This window comes from Puntigrus tetrazona, chromosome 9, assembly GCF_018831695.1.
Source record: "Puntigrus tetrazona isolate hp1 chromosome 9, ASM1883169v1, whole genome shotgun sequence".
Classification (NCBI taxonomy): domain Eukaryota; kingdom Metazoa; phylum Chordata; class Actinopteri; order Cypriniformes; family Cyprinidae; genus Puntigrus; species Puntigrus tetrazona.
The window spans coordinates 22,277,388-22,294,261 of NC_056707.1; the positions used below are offsets into that span (position 1 = coordinate 22,277,388).

General features: G+C 36.2%; 1 protein-coding gene across 3 annotated transcripts in view; it reads left to right on the plus strand.

The window, feature by feature from the left end:
- The first annotated feature begins 305 nt into the window (after positions 1-305).
- LOC122351689 (protein phosphatase 1 regulatory subunit 1C-like) overlaps positions 306-16,874 on the plus strand; it is an 18,172-nt gene continuing 1,603 nt past the window's right edge. The window contains exons 1-7 of one of the 3 annotated variants that reach the window (XM_043248933.1): positions 306-465; positions 579-756; positions 2,556-2,616; positions 9,275-9,309; positions 9,653-9,719; positions 14,833-15,035; positions 16,026-16,520. In XM_043248933.1, coding sequence (XP_043104868.1) covers positions 676-756; positions 2,556-2,616; positions 9,275-9,309; positions 9,653-9,719; positions 14,833-15,035; positions 16,026-16,094 — 516 coding nt within the window. In that variant the 5' untranslated portion in view covers positions 306-465; positions 579-675 and the 3' untranslated portion in view covers positions 16,095-16,520. Of the gene's footprint in view, positions 466-573; positions 757-2,555; positions 2,617-9,274; positions 9,310-9,652; positions 9,720-14,832; positions 15,036-16,025; positions 16,521-16,874 lie in introns of those variants that run through there. The other 2 variants (XM_043248934.1, XM_043248935.1) reach the window with 2 other exon arrangements.

Here is a 16,874-nt window from a genome sequence, read left to right on the forward strand (position 1 = left end):
CTCAAACGCTAAATTCATACTACATCCTCTCTGGCTAAAAATAAAACGGCTGTTTTAGCAGGACAGTGAATCATTCCCACCTCCCAAGAATCCCTGAATAATTAAAAATCCATAAATGAAGTGCCAGTGTGATAAAGCTTGTTATACATTATAAAGAACATTCTCTAGTCTCACGGTTTACCCGTGTCCGTGCAGAGAAATCCGGCCATGTGATGCGAAAACTGCCGACAGCATCCTGAATCAGGATCATAAATAATGTAGGAGCATCAGCAGGTCCCGGTGGGGGCTTATATTGCATTGCTCTGAGTCTTGCTAATGATATTGAGAGAAAAAGAGAGAGAGAGAAGCAGCAAAGCAGAGAGAGATCTGAGTGTGTCCCAGAGCAGTCGGAAAACTCACGCTGAGAAGACCTGCAGCCATCTCTGCTTCTCTGCTGAGGTTTATGGGACACGGGATCACAGCAAAGTGAGTGGGACAACACGAATGCGTGGAGGACAGACTGACTATTTGTTCTGCTGTTTGTCTGTGTCCCTCATTTTCTCTCTCTCTCTCTCTCTCTCTCTCTCCGTGGAGTAAAGGAAGGCGGGCCGTACAGGAGAGAGAGGAAATCACAGGGGCTGATAAGTAGGGTCCAGTTTGTCTCCATCTCTCTCTCCGTCAGCTCTCTCGATCAGCATGGAGCCCAACAGCCCGAAAAAAATTCAGTTTGCCGTTCCACTCTTCCAGAGCCAGTTGGATCCCCAGGCAGCCGAGCATGTAAGTAGAGAGAGAAGCTTTTTTATTGCATTGTGCCTAATGGAGACCGGCCTGCATTGCTCTTCGGCTCCCTTGAGGCGGTCTTAAAGCATCAGATCTGTGCAGATCGCTGCCAAAATCAGTTTTATGATATGATGTCATACATGGTGAGATCTTAGTGGTCCACTGCAACGGCTTGATCAAATAGTGTCTCGCATGCACTTTAGCAAGGAGAGAATTAAGCGTCTGCTGTTTGCTGTCGGATTTCGGTACGAAATAGTTTCACCGATTATTTTTAAGATTTTGTAAACATTTTTTTGTGAAATTGTTCTTCGTGCAGCAGAATAGATTCTTATTGCGTTCCTGGATCCAGCGTTGAGGTTTCGTGCCCGGCAGTAAAAGTGTTTGATGTTGGTGATGTTGCTGACAATGTCATAACAGGAAAGTGCAGGGCTGATTTTATGATGATGCCGACTTGTCCAATCAGTGGCAGTCGCTCTTGTGCTGAATAAGTGTTCGCTCTTGTTTCTTGGAGCTATTTTTTTTTTTTTTTTTTTTTTTTTTTTTGAGAAAATGGTCTGATGCAGGTTCAGGGCTCAGTGATTTTGTGTGCTGGCACAATCAGGCTAGTAGTTCAGATTTTAACTGACCCTGCAAGAGGAGAAGTACTTTTAGTCAGTTTTCATTTGCCTGAGGAACCTATGACTCCCAACGGAATTAAAAGCAAAAATAAAATGGGAAACATTTATTAGGATTTGAATGTAAGAGATTTTCTGTATTGCTAATGTGTGTTGACCCTGATTAAACTGAAATCCAAGATTCTTTAACATTCAACCCAAGGGTTTTTGCTCAGCCTTTTAATATAATGTTACCTTGGTGTCATCAGCAGATAATGCAGCAACATCAGTAAGGTCATGAGAAACTTGTGGTCGTGCAACTAGTGAGTTGGCTGGACCTGATAACAGATGTACACGATCGACAAACACTGATGTTGTGAGAACGCTGTGCTGGCTTGATAGGTCAAGTGACGGCTCCCGAATCTCTCTCACGCACCGGGTCATTCTTATAGGTTATCTCTTATTTCAAATAGACTCTGATGTTCAGGTATATTTCAAACCGCATGGAGGTGGGTGACATTGCTGTGTGTGAGCTCATGCTGTTTCGCATGTGTTGAAGACGGCGTGTTGTGAGGCTAAAAGTGATCTAAACCCAGCAACCTTCTTCAGGGAATTGATTGTATTGACCCCAGTGAATCACCCAACAAATGCTGGTGTCTGGACACACGGGGTAAATCAGTCAGCATGAACATTTTACGCCAATATTCCATCAGTTAGCACTTACAAAAGTATCAAAAAGTACCATGGTAATACCACAACTGAAATTGTATTGTACGTATATGTATAGTAATTAGTTAGAATGTTTATTAAAAAGCATGACATTTTACTGCATTATGCACAAATAGATCAGTTAGTATAATTATTAGAATTTATATAAAAATTGTTTGCTGCTTTGCTAATTAAATAAAAAAAAATAATAATAATCTTTAACTAGCTAAAGATGGTTTGCTGGTCTCCAGGCTGGTCTATAAACTAGTTTTAGAGGGGTTTTAGGCCATTTTCCTAATGGTCAGGCAGAGGAACCAGGGAAACCAGCTTAGGCTTGGAGTTTTTCCAGCAGGACACTGTATTAAATGAAACCATTAAGCCACTCAAGGATGCGTATCACAGTGATTTTAACACAGTTAAATTGGTTTCCCTACCTCCTCTGTACTTTTGCTAATGGTAGTATAATTAGTATAATAGAATTTTTTTTCTCTTCAGATCCGCAAACGCAGACCTACTCCAGCCACATTGGTCATCTACAATGAGCCCAGTGCATCAGGTAAGAGCCCTAAACCATTAAACAAGCTGTATGCTTCTTTGTAGTCGCTGAAAGAGTTGGTTCAACATACAGGGACCGTTGGGTCATAGCAAACAAGGCCCCATTGAACCACAGCGCCTCTGTGCCTCTAAATTAAGATAAGAATCTGCAGTGAATGGTCTGTCTCTCATTAAGCTGGAACTTTGGGGTTAAGTTCTCAGTGTTGTCTCATTGTACAGATCTCTAACGCTATGTGTTTGCTTGGGTTAACTAGATCAGCATCCCTAATGCATTAGCACTAGAACTCATGACTGTTCTTGTCAAAAACAATGATCTTCCCACCCCTATCCAGAATGCTGGATCCCTGTTAATCTTCAAACAACAACCGAAAACGTATCTCTTTCGACTTCACCCTAAATTTATTAAAAAAAAAATGTATCTATAGTTCTTTTCCTTTCCAGCTTGCACCTGAGGATGGTATTACGAACACCTCCTCTGTCCGAATGCCTCTTTAAGATGAATCGCTTTATGTATTCCCCGTTTGTACCGTAATCAGCTTTGAAAAAAAGGATCTGCAAAATGACTAAATGTAAATGCAAAAACAAACAAGAGTCGGTCCATTTGAGCATCATTTGGAAGTGTTTTTCAAGGTTCGGTTGCCGTAGTATTTCAGCTGTGGAGTATTTCTTTTGAATTTTCCGCTATTGTTTACATAAAGCCGCGGATTTCTGTATTGTTATGAAAATAGGCCCTCTCCGATTCTCATGTACAATCATTATATGATATTGCGGGAGGAAATGCGCTCTTCTGATTTAAAGGACAACTTGATAGGTCTGACGAGGTCATTTCACGTCGGAGCGTCTGTAATATAGCCTTGGGTCGGAACAGCACAACACGCTGTGAATGTGGCAATGGTCAACAGGCTGCTATCAGCACAAACAACCCACCTATGGCGTCAGCATATGCAGCCGGACAGGCAGTGTGGACCAGTGCTCTGTAGCTCGGTCATCTCTTTCAAGAGTTGTCTCTTCTGAGTGAACCCTCGGTTTAACCTCAAAGTAGAACGATAGGGCTTATCTGTGAGTGGAATTCAGGGTTATTTGGGAAATGGATGGGATGCATTTTGCTGAGATTCAATTATACCTACTATCTGCAAATGACCCTTTAGAAGGTTAATACAGAAGCTGCTTGTTCTCGCCTCAGTGTAAATAAAAAAGGAATTATGACTTTATATGCGACATGGTGACTTTACACACCACAATGTGACTTTAGAGCTCTCAAAGTGACTTTAAATCTCCCAGGATGACTTCATATCTCATAATATCACTTTATATCTATATTCCGCAACTATGACTCTATATGTCACAACAGTGAATTTATATCACAGAATGTGACTATATATATCTTTCACAGTATTCATTAAACCTTCAAATTAGATCTTATATGTCCCAGTGTGACTTTAATATTTGACAATAACTTTAAATCTTATAACAGTGACTCTGTATTTCATATTATGACAATATATCTCACAATATGGCTATATAAAACTCACAGTTGTGACACTACCTCACAATCTCTATATATCTCATAATTGACTTTATGTCTTTATTACTATATACTTCACAAATGTGAATATATCTCACAATATGACTGTATATATTATAATTGGCTTAATATCTAAAAATATTACTATTTACTAACAGCTGTGCCTATATACTCATAATTGTGACTATAATTCAGTGTGGCTATATATATCAAAACTATATTACTATATATCTCACAAATGTGAGTATACCTCACAATATGTCTATGTAAATCTTACAACTGTGACTATACTACATACTATGACTATATTTCACGATTGATCTCACGTTGTGGCTTTATATTGTATTTCACAATGACTTTAAATCTTACAATCTCTCAGTGTTATCTCACAGTTGTAACTTTAGATCTCCTAAATAATGTGACTTTGAAGACAACTGCAGTTTTATTCTCATACTGTAATTATGACTTTTTATTTAAATTTTTATTACAGTTAAAACTGACATTTTATCTCACTTTTTTTCATATCTTAAAGACTTTCATGGAACATCCGTGCGGTCTATACCTGAGGACTTTTGTTTTCAAACCTACTTTATCCTGAGGAAGTTCATATGTTTTCCACTTGCAAGCTAAATCAATAAAGTTTTCCACTTGAGGGAAATGCCAGCACATTATCGTCATCAGTAAACACGGTAACCTCGACCCTAATCCCACTCAACAGCCCACACGAGAAACTGGTTTTTGGCACTGTAAATGTAGAGAAACCATTCCAGAGCCTAAACAAATGCTGCCTTCAAGTCATGTCAGAGCGATCATGTTCACGATTCGAGCACACGTGAATGCCATCACAATGTTTTTGCTTGAAAATTAAAGAATGACGGTGGAAGCTACTTGGTATCGTTCATAATTATGTTTCAGTTGGTAAACATAGTCTGTATAATTTACTCTCTACATCTTCGGTGAAGAATAACAACAAAGCTTGCAAAACAGCACTTCTCATTCAGCCATGTATATGAGGAGCCAGGCTTGTTGGACAAAGCTTCCCATAAATTCTCTGTGGCAGCATGAAAATGATAAAATACACAGATAAAGCTTCATTTCCACACCTAATGCGTATCCTTTGATCTACAGTGTTGCATTAGTGCTAAAAACGCTTCCTGTGTTTGTCAAGTGAAAAGAGTGAAATGTGAAATTGCTCAATGCTTCCAATTTATCCAAACCAAAAATCTATAACACATCGTAATTGCGACTTCCGAGCTTGTAAGTAGGTCTTTCCCAGAAACACCTGAATGCAGAAAAAACACAATGTCATATTATGGTCATTTTGTGACATTGAATTCTTTGAGGTCAGACATCTGTGTTTTTTGAGAATTAGGACAAAACTGGTTTTCCCAAGTTTGCATATTATGGAATTTTTTTTAAATGTATCTTTTTCAGCATGTTAAGCAGTTTTCACGTCAGGGTCCTGTTTCTCACAAAATGTGTGATTTTGTTGACAAATACTGGTAAATTTAGCAATCACTTATATTGCATGATGGTTTTCAGCTCTGTCTACAAAACTGTAATTTCAGTCAGAGAGAAATTTAATATATTTCTAAAATATAGTATATTTATTTTGCATGAAACAAATGTATTAAATCCAGTTGCTAACAGGACTACTTAAGATGTTAAACATATCAGCATATATATAAAAACATACATAAAAAAATAAATAAATATATATATATATATATATATATATATATATATATATATATATATATATATATATATATATATATGTATGTATGTACTAAAAATGGTTTGAGGTGATGTTAGGGGTTGTGATGATATGTAATTATTAATATTAATTAATATTATCATAATTCAAATAAATGTAATAAAATTAAGTGGTTTATATGTATTATGTACATTCGAGTAATAATGAGTCTCAAGAATCAGTCATATATTTCCTTAAACATCCATTGTCAGAGTGTCTTCATAAACGGTTCAATACCAGTGAATAAACATAGCCATGATCCACCTCATCTGAGTGTTCAGCACTAGTCTTGGCTGGACGCTCAAAGAGATCATATGTGCTCATACTCTTGTGTTTGCCTTGGCAGAGATGGCTGGTTTTCTTGATAAAGCCTAACCAGACCTCCTCGCTGGAGCCAGCATTGCCATCTGCCAGTTCTGCTTGAGAAGAGGGCCTTGTTATGAGCTCACGAGCTTCCCTTGACTAAGAGAGTTTATTGTCTGCCGTCGGTTGCCAGGTCTTACTCAACAGAGATGACATGCTCTCCAGCAAAGCCATTCAAACCTGACAAATGACTGGGAAGTGCTGTTAATTTCAGAGCTGTTTGTTTTTCCTGATTGATTCAGATGATCGCTGGGTGGTTGTTGTGGCATTGCGGTTGCGCACGGAGAACGGCTTGCTTTTTTTCCCCTGCTGATTTTGGATGTAGATCGCAGGGGCGTGTTGAGGAGGTGGGACGCACAGAGCTGCATTCACAAAACAAGCACCTCTTTGTTTGGCTGGCATTTCTTCCTCTGATCCAAAACACTTGGAATCGGTCCCTTATAAAGAAAGTTTTTGAAGCTTTATGAACTTGCGTCACACGATTGCTACTTGTCATAAACCGCGAGCAGAAGACGAAGTTGAAGAGCGGCTTGGCTTGTTATTGCGGTTAGAGTGGTAATTTGGTGCAGCGCTCATGGAGCAGAACCTGTGGCTTTGGCAGGAACGTTCTGTGCGATGCGTTTTTGTAACAAGGTCCTCGTGTGTGGAGCCAGTAGGCCCATAAAAGCTCTTCTGGCTACTGTGGTTCACTGTGTGCCTCTGGTTCTACTTAATTTCAGGTCTGAATTCATAATCCAGCATTTGCTCGGACTCCATTTAAAGTCTTAAGTGGCTATTAGGTAAGGGAATAAAGATGCTCAGTGGCTTTAAGAGAAATCTGGGGCTTTTAAAGTCTTCTTTCCAGCTTGAACAAGTGTAACGTCAAGTAGTGGTGCATACAGTCATTGGATATAATAGTTTTTATTTTATGAAAGCGCAATATAAAACATAGACTACATTCAAAACAATTCAGTACTGTACTGTGACCTTGGACCATCTTATGTCACACCGCATGCATTGTATGGGCCAAAATGATTTATGATTTTTTAAATGATTTGATATATGGCAAAAAAGAGAGAAATGTTCCATGAAGATATTTTGTAAATTTTTATTTTTTCAAGCAAATTATTTTGTCATGACTAACTTTATTTTTCTGAACCATTTTTTCAATTAATTAATTTGATTTTAATGGATGTATCAAGTTAATGTGTCCTGTCCATTTTCATAATAAATACAACTAACTAATATTTTTTAATGCAGTAACATCTGACGATATTTTTAGTAATGTTCACATGTTTTAGGTCAGCATGTTAAGATATTTATACTGTATCTATTTCAAATAAATGCTGTGGTTTCCACATTCTATTATAATTCTGTAAAAAAAATTCACAGAAATATATTTTTAATGTATTTTTGATCAAATAAATATAACCAGCATTAGAGACTTCTTTCAAAAGCATTTATTATTATATACAATATTTTATTTTTTTTCTGAAATAATATATTTTTCTGAATAAATAAATACATTTTGTCACAAAATGATAAAGAGTTATTTGATGATTCTGTTTTTTGAAGCTGCAGCAATAACAACCTCCAAATTATACCAGATTGCAAATGTTCCAGATCCTCACTGCAAAATTTACCAGTTAAAAAGATTCATCATACTAGAACATTCCAGTATTTTATGAAATAATTAGGAGTCCATGGGCTTCAAACACTTCATGCAGAGACGACAGAGTCAAACTCAATGCACATACTTTTTGAGAGCATGCATGAAATTGTAAGACGCTCTGAAAGAAACATGATGATACATTGGCCTTTCAAGTCCTGAAATGAACAAATAGCCCTATATTTCATAACATCTGAAATAATGTATAAGCATGTCTTAGTGCAGTCATGGAAATAAATGGGTCGGCCTCCTAAAAGCAGTTTTACATTATGAAAAAGAATCTCGGAAGTGGAATGTAAAATCAAATTTTGTTAGTCGCATTCCACTCTTGGATCAAGATATAATTGGTCTAAATTTGACTTAGCTCTAAGTGTCCTTTAACAAAATTTGTGGAGATTTAAACACACACAGACATTACTGTGACACAGTTTTACAGATTAGATATGACCCTATGAATGTTTTAAAAAAAATGTCTTGTGGTGCCTGAACTAAAACAACAAATTAGTTGAAAAATGTTTCTAGTTTTGCTAAAATTCCTATTAAATTATGAAAACATAGTTTGAAAGCTTTTTTTTTTTTTTGTTTATGTGAACATCAAGGGAACAGTATATTTAATCATTTTACAAACATTGTTAGATTTGGAGTCATTATAGTACGCTGATTTGGTGCGCAAGAAAAAATAATTATAAACAGTATTTTGTGGAAAATATATTCCACCTACAACGATAATATATCTATATCGACATACAGAGGTACACAAATTTATTAGAACTGTTTTTAGACGCTGTTTTTTTTGATCAAATGATTTTAAGTCAATAATTTTTATCTTTTGCACAGCTGTAGTGTGTCAGTAGGAAATATGAGTTTACATTTCCAAACATTAATTTTGCCATTCATTGTAATCCACTGGGATTCAGACAACAGCCAGTGCTCCACAGAGATCTGATCCAGTCTTTCTGGAATGATATCAAGAAACAGAACAAACTTAGACAGAACCAATCCAGAAGACAACGCTCGATAGATAGATAGATAGATAGATAGATAGATAGATAGATAGATAGATAGATAGATAGATAGATAGATAGATAGATACTCAATGTATAGACGCATATAGATAGACACTCAATGGATGGATGGATGAATAGATAGATAGATAAATAGATAGATAGATACTCAAAGTATAGATGCATATAGATAGACACTCAATGGATGGATGGATGGATAGATAGATAGAAACTCAAAGTATAGATGCATATAGATAGATACTCAATGTATAGATAGATAGATAGATAGAATTCTTTGTAACAATGTAAATATATTTATTGTCATTGGTTTTAATGTAAGTTCCCCTGTCTTTTTCTCTTTAGGAGATGACAAGCAGACTACAAGCAATCAAACAGAGGTGAGTGCTGTATCTAAAGCAATAACAGAGATGAGGGATTAACCCTAGCACTTAGAATGAGCATTAGATTTGATCTCCCTCACTCCTGTCTCCACCATCGCTCTATCAGACATAACACAGTGTTCTTTTCCGCCGTCTTAGTGGACGTGGCGGTATGTAAGCTAAGCCTCCGGCTGCTTCTCTGCAGAGCTCTCTGAGATGCTCAGCAGAGGGTTTGCTATGAGATGGATGGAGCTCTGATGCAGTTGTCATTGATTACCTGCTGGAGCAAAGCTCCTGAAATAGAGTCTGCGTGAAATCAGATCCCCTCTCTCACGCTGTGCTTTTCCACTGTCCACGCCAGGCCCAGAGTGCCCAGCTGTCTCCAGCCCAGAGGAAACAGAGCGTCTACACTCCACCGACCATGAGAGGTACGAGGCCCGCATCCAGCCACATACAGTACACCATCTGCATATTATGTGACGTTTCAGGCTCTTACGTAACCCATACATATGAGTCATTCCTGTTATGCAGTACCATTTGAGGTCGGTAAGACATGAAAAAAAGAATATACTTTTGTAGGATCGGATTTTCAGAATAAAGGCCAAAATTAGAAGCTCGAATTTCAACATTTATAACTTATTTATACAACGACAAGAAATGAACCGAATTATGAAAATTAAGAGCTAAACATAGAAATTTTTGATTATATCGTTTTTATCATGCTGGGTTTTTTATATTGCAACTGTACAGTATCAGACAAAAGAGTCAAACAACCCCGATAGTATTTGGTTGTATACAGTTAATATGAGTAGGTATATTTATAATATATTATTATATCCAAATAATGTATGTTTATAATATGTATATCTGGACATAAATCTTTTCCATCTACATGTATCTAATTGTTACACTTTTTTTAAAGTTTTTGTATTCTTAATCTTACTTATTTTACTTACTTTTTTAATTAATATTCATAATTAGTTTTTTTTTTTAGTTCTTTGTTTCATGTGTTTGTAATTTGCACGGGATTTTTTATGTAAGTATATAGGTTTTAGTGCATTTCGTTTTTCTTATTTTAGCTTAAACTAAACAAAAATGAGAAATGTTTTTACAAGCTGAAATTAAAATCAATTTTAAATATATCCAAAATATACGTCAAATTTATGTCATTTTCCAGAACATCATGTGATTAAGGAGCTGATTTATGTTGCTTTAAAGGATTTCACAGAGAACTAACAGGATGGAAAGTGATACCGGACAGGACACAGAAAAAAAAAAAAAAAAAAATCTATAAATTGATTTTCAGGTAAAAATAAAAAAACGTGATCAGAAAACATGTTTAATGATGCATCTGAGACGGTTTTAAGTAAACCTTCAGCTTTTTGTATGTTAGAAGTTATTTAATTCCTCCTACTATGATTTCAATCTTTAAAAAAATAATATACAGAGGCAATAAAAAGCTATTGCATAATAGGAATGATATGTCTCTGCCATCTGTGTGTACAGTACAGTATGATCCACAGTACACTGCCATCTTCTCCATTAACGTTCACACTACTGTACGTATTTCACCGATGGAGGCGGCGTTTTGCATCCAATGACCCACACATGCAGCCCACTCAACAGACTACTCACACCGCGCGTGCTTATGGATCAGCCGCTGATATTAATACAGTTCCTCCGCTCTTAACCACACGCAGTGAGGTCCGAAGTCTGAGTACACTAGTGAAGATGCGTCTGTTTTTCCCAGCGTGATTTGAGAATCATCCAGAGAGCATCTTGAGCTCCAACAAAAGAAAGAACATCTACGAATCACACGGTCGTTTTCAAAGATTTGATCAATGGCCTAGAAATACTGTCGAAATTTATTCAGAACATTTGTATATTTATTGGTTACTAAATACGTATTTGTCAGAGTGGTCTCAGACTTTAAACCCACTGTGAAAGACACAATACACTGCCTGTGACCATTCATGTTTCTTTATTAAAAGACATTTTTATTTTAATCCGACATATTTGTAAGTAGTAGCTTATTTTCCAAAGTAAAGTATTATTTATAAAGTAAACAGCTTTTCAGATTTTATTTACATTTATGTTACTTCCGTTTTCCTATTAAATAACATTTATTGTTTACTCCTTCATGATTTTCAGCTGCTGGTATTTTATTTAGGATTTATTTGTGTTTATATAGTTCATACATCGTCGAATCTAATTTTATAATGGTTCTGTCACTCCAATTTTTTTCAGTGCGCATGTGGCCACTGTTTCTCTTTCCTTGTGGAGTTTCTCAAATGTCTCAATCTTAATTCGCCCTTCCGCAAATGAAGGCTTTAAAAGTATTTCGATCAGAGCAGAAAGCATTTAACAAACATTGCTGAAAAAGTCTTACAATCTTACAAAATCTAAACCTCCATGAATTAAGATACTTTTACTTGAAAAGCAAAAAGGAGATATGATTAAGAAATTTCCCAGAATTAAGTAAGTTGCTTAAAACAAGAACAAATATCTGTTAATGTGTTTTCCCTTTTAATTAATTTTTTTTTCTTGTTCTAATCATAACTCTAATCATCACTCACTCCATTTTGATTATTGCTATCGATATTTATTTATTTATTTATTTATTTATTTATAAGCCTTTTTCTTGTCACTATGTTTTTCAGGTAAATGTAGAATATCACATTTCCACTGGAAACATCCCTTTATTGCAGTTTGATCGGAAGTCACAGTTAAACTATTTTAGTGGTTGTTTGCACAGCTATATAAGCCTTATCAATAATTAAATTAATTTGATTTAAGAATCTAATTTTGCATTACATTTTGGTCATTTAGCACAATGAGGTATTCGGAGTGAAAGTTGTATTTTCAAACTTTTAGTGTTGTTAATGCAGCTCATTGTGTGCACTCTAGAGTCTTGACATTATATTTAGCAACATATTGGCATATTTTGTTCCCTTTTAATTATACCTTAAATTTAAAAACTTATAATAATAATTTTTAATTTTTAAATTTACGTCGTCTTGAAAGAGTCTTAAATTTACTTTCATAAACCCTGAAGAAACCCCGTCACATGTGACGAATGTGTAATCTTTCTTCAGACATCGTTTTTTTTATCAGCGCACGTGCACTCTTAAAAGTAGAGTTTTAATAATTTGCTTATTATTTCGCCAATCACAAGGGCAGTAGGAGGCTGGAAATGACCTATACTGGATTCAAACCCAGGTTGTCTGACCACCAGGCCACGTTTGCGTCAAAGTTGAGGTTTTAAGGCGATGAGATGGGGGAGGGATAGCGGCGGAGTCCGCCTCGCTGACTCATAGACAAGGCCATTTCCTGGCACGGACGTGCTAAATTCACATTAGCTTGAGCTATTGATTGGAGTGGGGGGAGGAGAGAGAGATGCATCATTCTAGAGAGATGGCCTCAAATGGACAGCCTGGCAGAGCAGTTTTGAACGAACACTCAGCATCCTTTCGGTCGGTGCAGGGCAGAAACAGCTAAAGCAATCTGATTTGCAGTGATGCCAAGCCAGCGTGCTGCGCTTGTGTGGGCTAGTCGTGGTTCAATGGTGTCAGAGCCTCGTTTGCGTAAGTAGGGGTCTCTTGTCTGTGAAAAGATTGGTAAAAGTTTTGAGAAGATTGCTTCGGATAGCGACAAAGTGGCGAGCTGAAATCATTCCAGGGCAAAACTGCTGAGTGTATGTAGCGGTTCATTGAGTGCCCACTTTTTAGTGCTCTTGATTGCGGGAGTGTTTTCGCCATTCGCTCTGGATTTTTTTAAATTCTCTTCAATTAAGAGTTCAGCCAGCCAGCTCTGAGATCAATCATAATGGTTGGAAGCCAAAAAAAAAAAAAGTATTAATTTCTTTCTTTCGAGATTTGCGGCTTCTACAAAAGTATATGTAAAGTTAGAATTCAGCCCAACAGCAAAAAAAATGCTGAAAACGTTCTCTCAGGTCATCCTAGATGTAGATGAGTTTGTTTCTTCAATGAAAATCGTATAAATCGTAAAAGCACACCTTTTCACTTCACAAGATGGACTACAGTGGTGTGGATCGCTTGTGATGTTTTTCAGAGCTGTTCGGACTGACGGCACCCATTCACTGCAGAGTATCTGTTGGTGAGCAATTGATGCAATGCTAGAATTCTCCAGATCTGTTCAGACGAAGAAACAAGCTCATTTATATCTGCGGCGGCGTATTGTTTAGATCAGAGTTCTGTTTTCTTAGAAGTAGTTTATTATTCAGGATTCCCTGATTTACTTTTCAACGTTTTGCATCTTGAATTAATGTAGTTTTTTTTTTTAATTTCGCAAGGTAGTTCGGTTATGATGAATTCGCTCTTTTTAAACAATCTTTTTAACACATTGGTAATTATGGGGTTCTAGCTGAGTATGTTAGGCATCATCATCAGACAGTACATTTGGAGGTCTGCAGATGAAACCTTCTGAAAGCTCTTAAGATGCTCTCAGACCTGCTTCACGAGAGAGCTATCAGCTTACAGTGCATTAGCCATTTACTTTGATCACGTCACCAAGAAATTTAGTGCTGTTGATCAAAACTGATGTCAGCCCATCTAACACTGAGTATATTGAGTATTCATGATTTTATTTTTCCTATTTGCATCATTTTCTTTCTGAAGAAATAAACTGAAGCACTGAGAAATATTTTAATGAGGTTTTAGGCTATTATTTCAACTAAAAAAACTTGTCATTAAACTAATTTCAAAAAATGTCCTTATGTTGGGGCTTGTTGCTAATACGCACAGAACGGTGTAATCATTGGCGAGTTTATTATTATATTTGTTATAATAATGAATAATATAAAATTAATAAACAAATTTATTTTATTTTTTATTTATTTATTTTTGCACTATATTACCCAGCCCGTAAGCCCAAGTTCTGAAACAAACCTTTATAGTTTTAAAGGGATTGTTGACCCAAAAATTTAAATTCTGTCATTAATTTCCCACCTTCATATCATTCCAAACCTGTAAGACCTTCATTCATCTTCTGAAAATGAAAATATTTTTGATGAATTCTGCATAGTTGTTTGTTTTGGGGGTATTCTCATTGATTATTTTAATGAACTCCTGGCTACATTTCTGAGCTCTGATTGTATTTGGATCCTTGCTGTCTATGAGGGGGTCCGAGAGAGCTCTCGGCATTCATCAAAAATATATTTTTTTGTGTTCCGAAGATGAACCAATATTTTACGGGCTTGGAACGACATGACCATAAGTAATTAAGGACAGAATTGCATTTTTAGGTGAACTGTCCCATTAAAAGCTGCAATACATTTTTTCAATAACTAAATACTTGTCTTTTTGTGAGAGCAAATTTTTTTGGTTTTAGATACATAGCATGCATACATCTCGCAAGTCATTCATTTTCTCCATTCCATAGCCGCCCGTTGAGTGTATTTGATTGATGTCATACATTTGGATGGGGTTCAGAGGTCTCACACTGTTCCACACACTGCACGCCTGCGCTGATAGCCTGTGTCCACTGTGTGGCGCTGTGCTGTGTGTCCTGTGTTGAGTGCAGAGCTGCAGCTGGTGGTGGAGCAGCACTTTCAGAGGCAGGAGCAGCAGGAGGCGGGGCTCTCTGACAGCCCAGACACGCCCAGTCCAATCACAGCACAGCATTTTGCCAGCGAAGCTCAGTGGGCCAATCACAACAGCTCAGAGCCCAATGGCAATGAGTCTTATGTCAGTACTGAGGGGCAGCCAGGCAGCAGTGGGGCCGGGTAAGTCCAGAACCAAAAATGGGACGCGGTAATAATATTGTTGCTTTGAACAATATACAGGTAGCTAGGAAAGTACATGTAACAATCCCTCACTTCAGTAAATATATTAAAATCAAGTTAAAAAAATCTGTGCAGAGAACCAATGTACTCTAAATTAAATAATGAAACCAATTAAAGAAATGTGCAGTTTTTGCAATTGAATAAAACATAAATATTTTATTTTGAAAATCACTTTGAGTCTGTAAATTCATGGTTTATTATTAAAAATGATCTTTTAATATTATAATTATGTTATGGTATTTTGAGTCAGTTTGTGTGTTTTTTGGTTTTTTTTTAGAGTTTTAGCTTTTTGTAGTTTATTTCAGTACTTCAAGTTAAAGTATATTAAAATAGGAAACTGCCTTGGCAACTGGTTGAAATATATACAGTAAATTATATATCCATATTTGTGTATTTTCACATTACAAATACGCTTTTTCATTTTTAAGATTTTCATTTTAGTTTTAGTTAACTATATTAACTCTGCTGGAGATACAAACCTTTAGTATTATCAAGAAAATTAATTATTTAATGCATTGCATTGCATAATGTTTTTGGATTATTAAGTGGGTGTCATGAAAATGTTTCAGCAATACGTTTTTAAATCAAATATTACAAATCAAATCTGTACATTTATTGATTAATTTGAATCATTGCAAAATAAATGTTCAAACTTCAAGCACAAAATAAACTGCTACACGTAATTCATGTTTAATTACTAATTGATTTTATTATTTTATAGTGAGTGCGTTTATCCTTCGTAAACAATATGTAAGTGCACGAGCATGTAAAGAAAAGCTGATTGATTGCTTGGTTGGAAGATCTGCTGCGCTTGACTGACAAGACTTTTTTTTTTGTCTCTGTCTCTCCTCCACTTTTTGTTAAATTCTTATTTTTGTTCTGTTATTATTTTGAATATCGTTACTACCATTGTTTTGCATATTCATATACAGGAGACACAGCAGACACCTCAGGAAGTGAGCAGAAAAACTTGAGCAGTCCTTCATCTGTCTCTCGATAGCCGTAATAACGTACCTGGCACACCATAGACCCTTCCTAATCATTTACTGTCCCTTCCACTCTTTGGACTCTGAATAAGAAGACACGCTTTCTCTAAATACACGCATTGTACTTTCTCACCTCTTTCTAAGTTCCAGTGATGACTTCCTTTAATCAGTTTTATTTGTGTGAAGTGTAATGCTTGTTCTTCACGTTGAACTCTGTACCAAAATGATCTGTCCTGTTTGTTTTTTCTATTTGATAAAACGGCATTTGAAATATTTCCGATATGTATATCTGTAAAATGCGGGCGGCGTATTTTTGGCACTTTCGGATCGGTTGTAATCATTTCTTTGTGGGTTTGGATTTACTTGTGAAGTAGAGACAATGAAATAAAACTTTTTGGAGCTTGAAATAAAAAAAAAAAAAAAAGGAATGAAGTAAATAATTTTGAGTAAGTGCTGTTTATCTATTGTTACTGTCCGTTTGGTTTTTCATCTCCCACTTCCAAAATGTCTCAGTCTTAGATAAATAAATGAAGGATGAATAGAGCACTGCAATGATGACTTTTTTTGGCAGGCATTTTTGTAAGTTAGCATCACCCTGATTTCTTTAACAAAAACCCTACTTCAAGGCAGATTGACTTCAATGTGACCACTATCAAGCTTCATCAATAATTTCAAAAATCTCTTCGTCTGGATGATGTTTAATGACTTTGAGGCCAACTTTTTCACAACAAACGAAACCTTCAAAAAACGAGGAGGTATTACTGATGCATTTTTACGTTTTAGAATAAAACGTG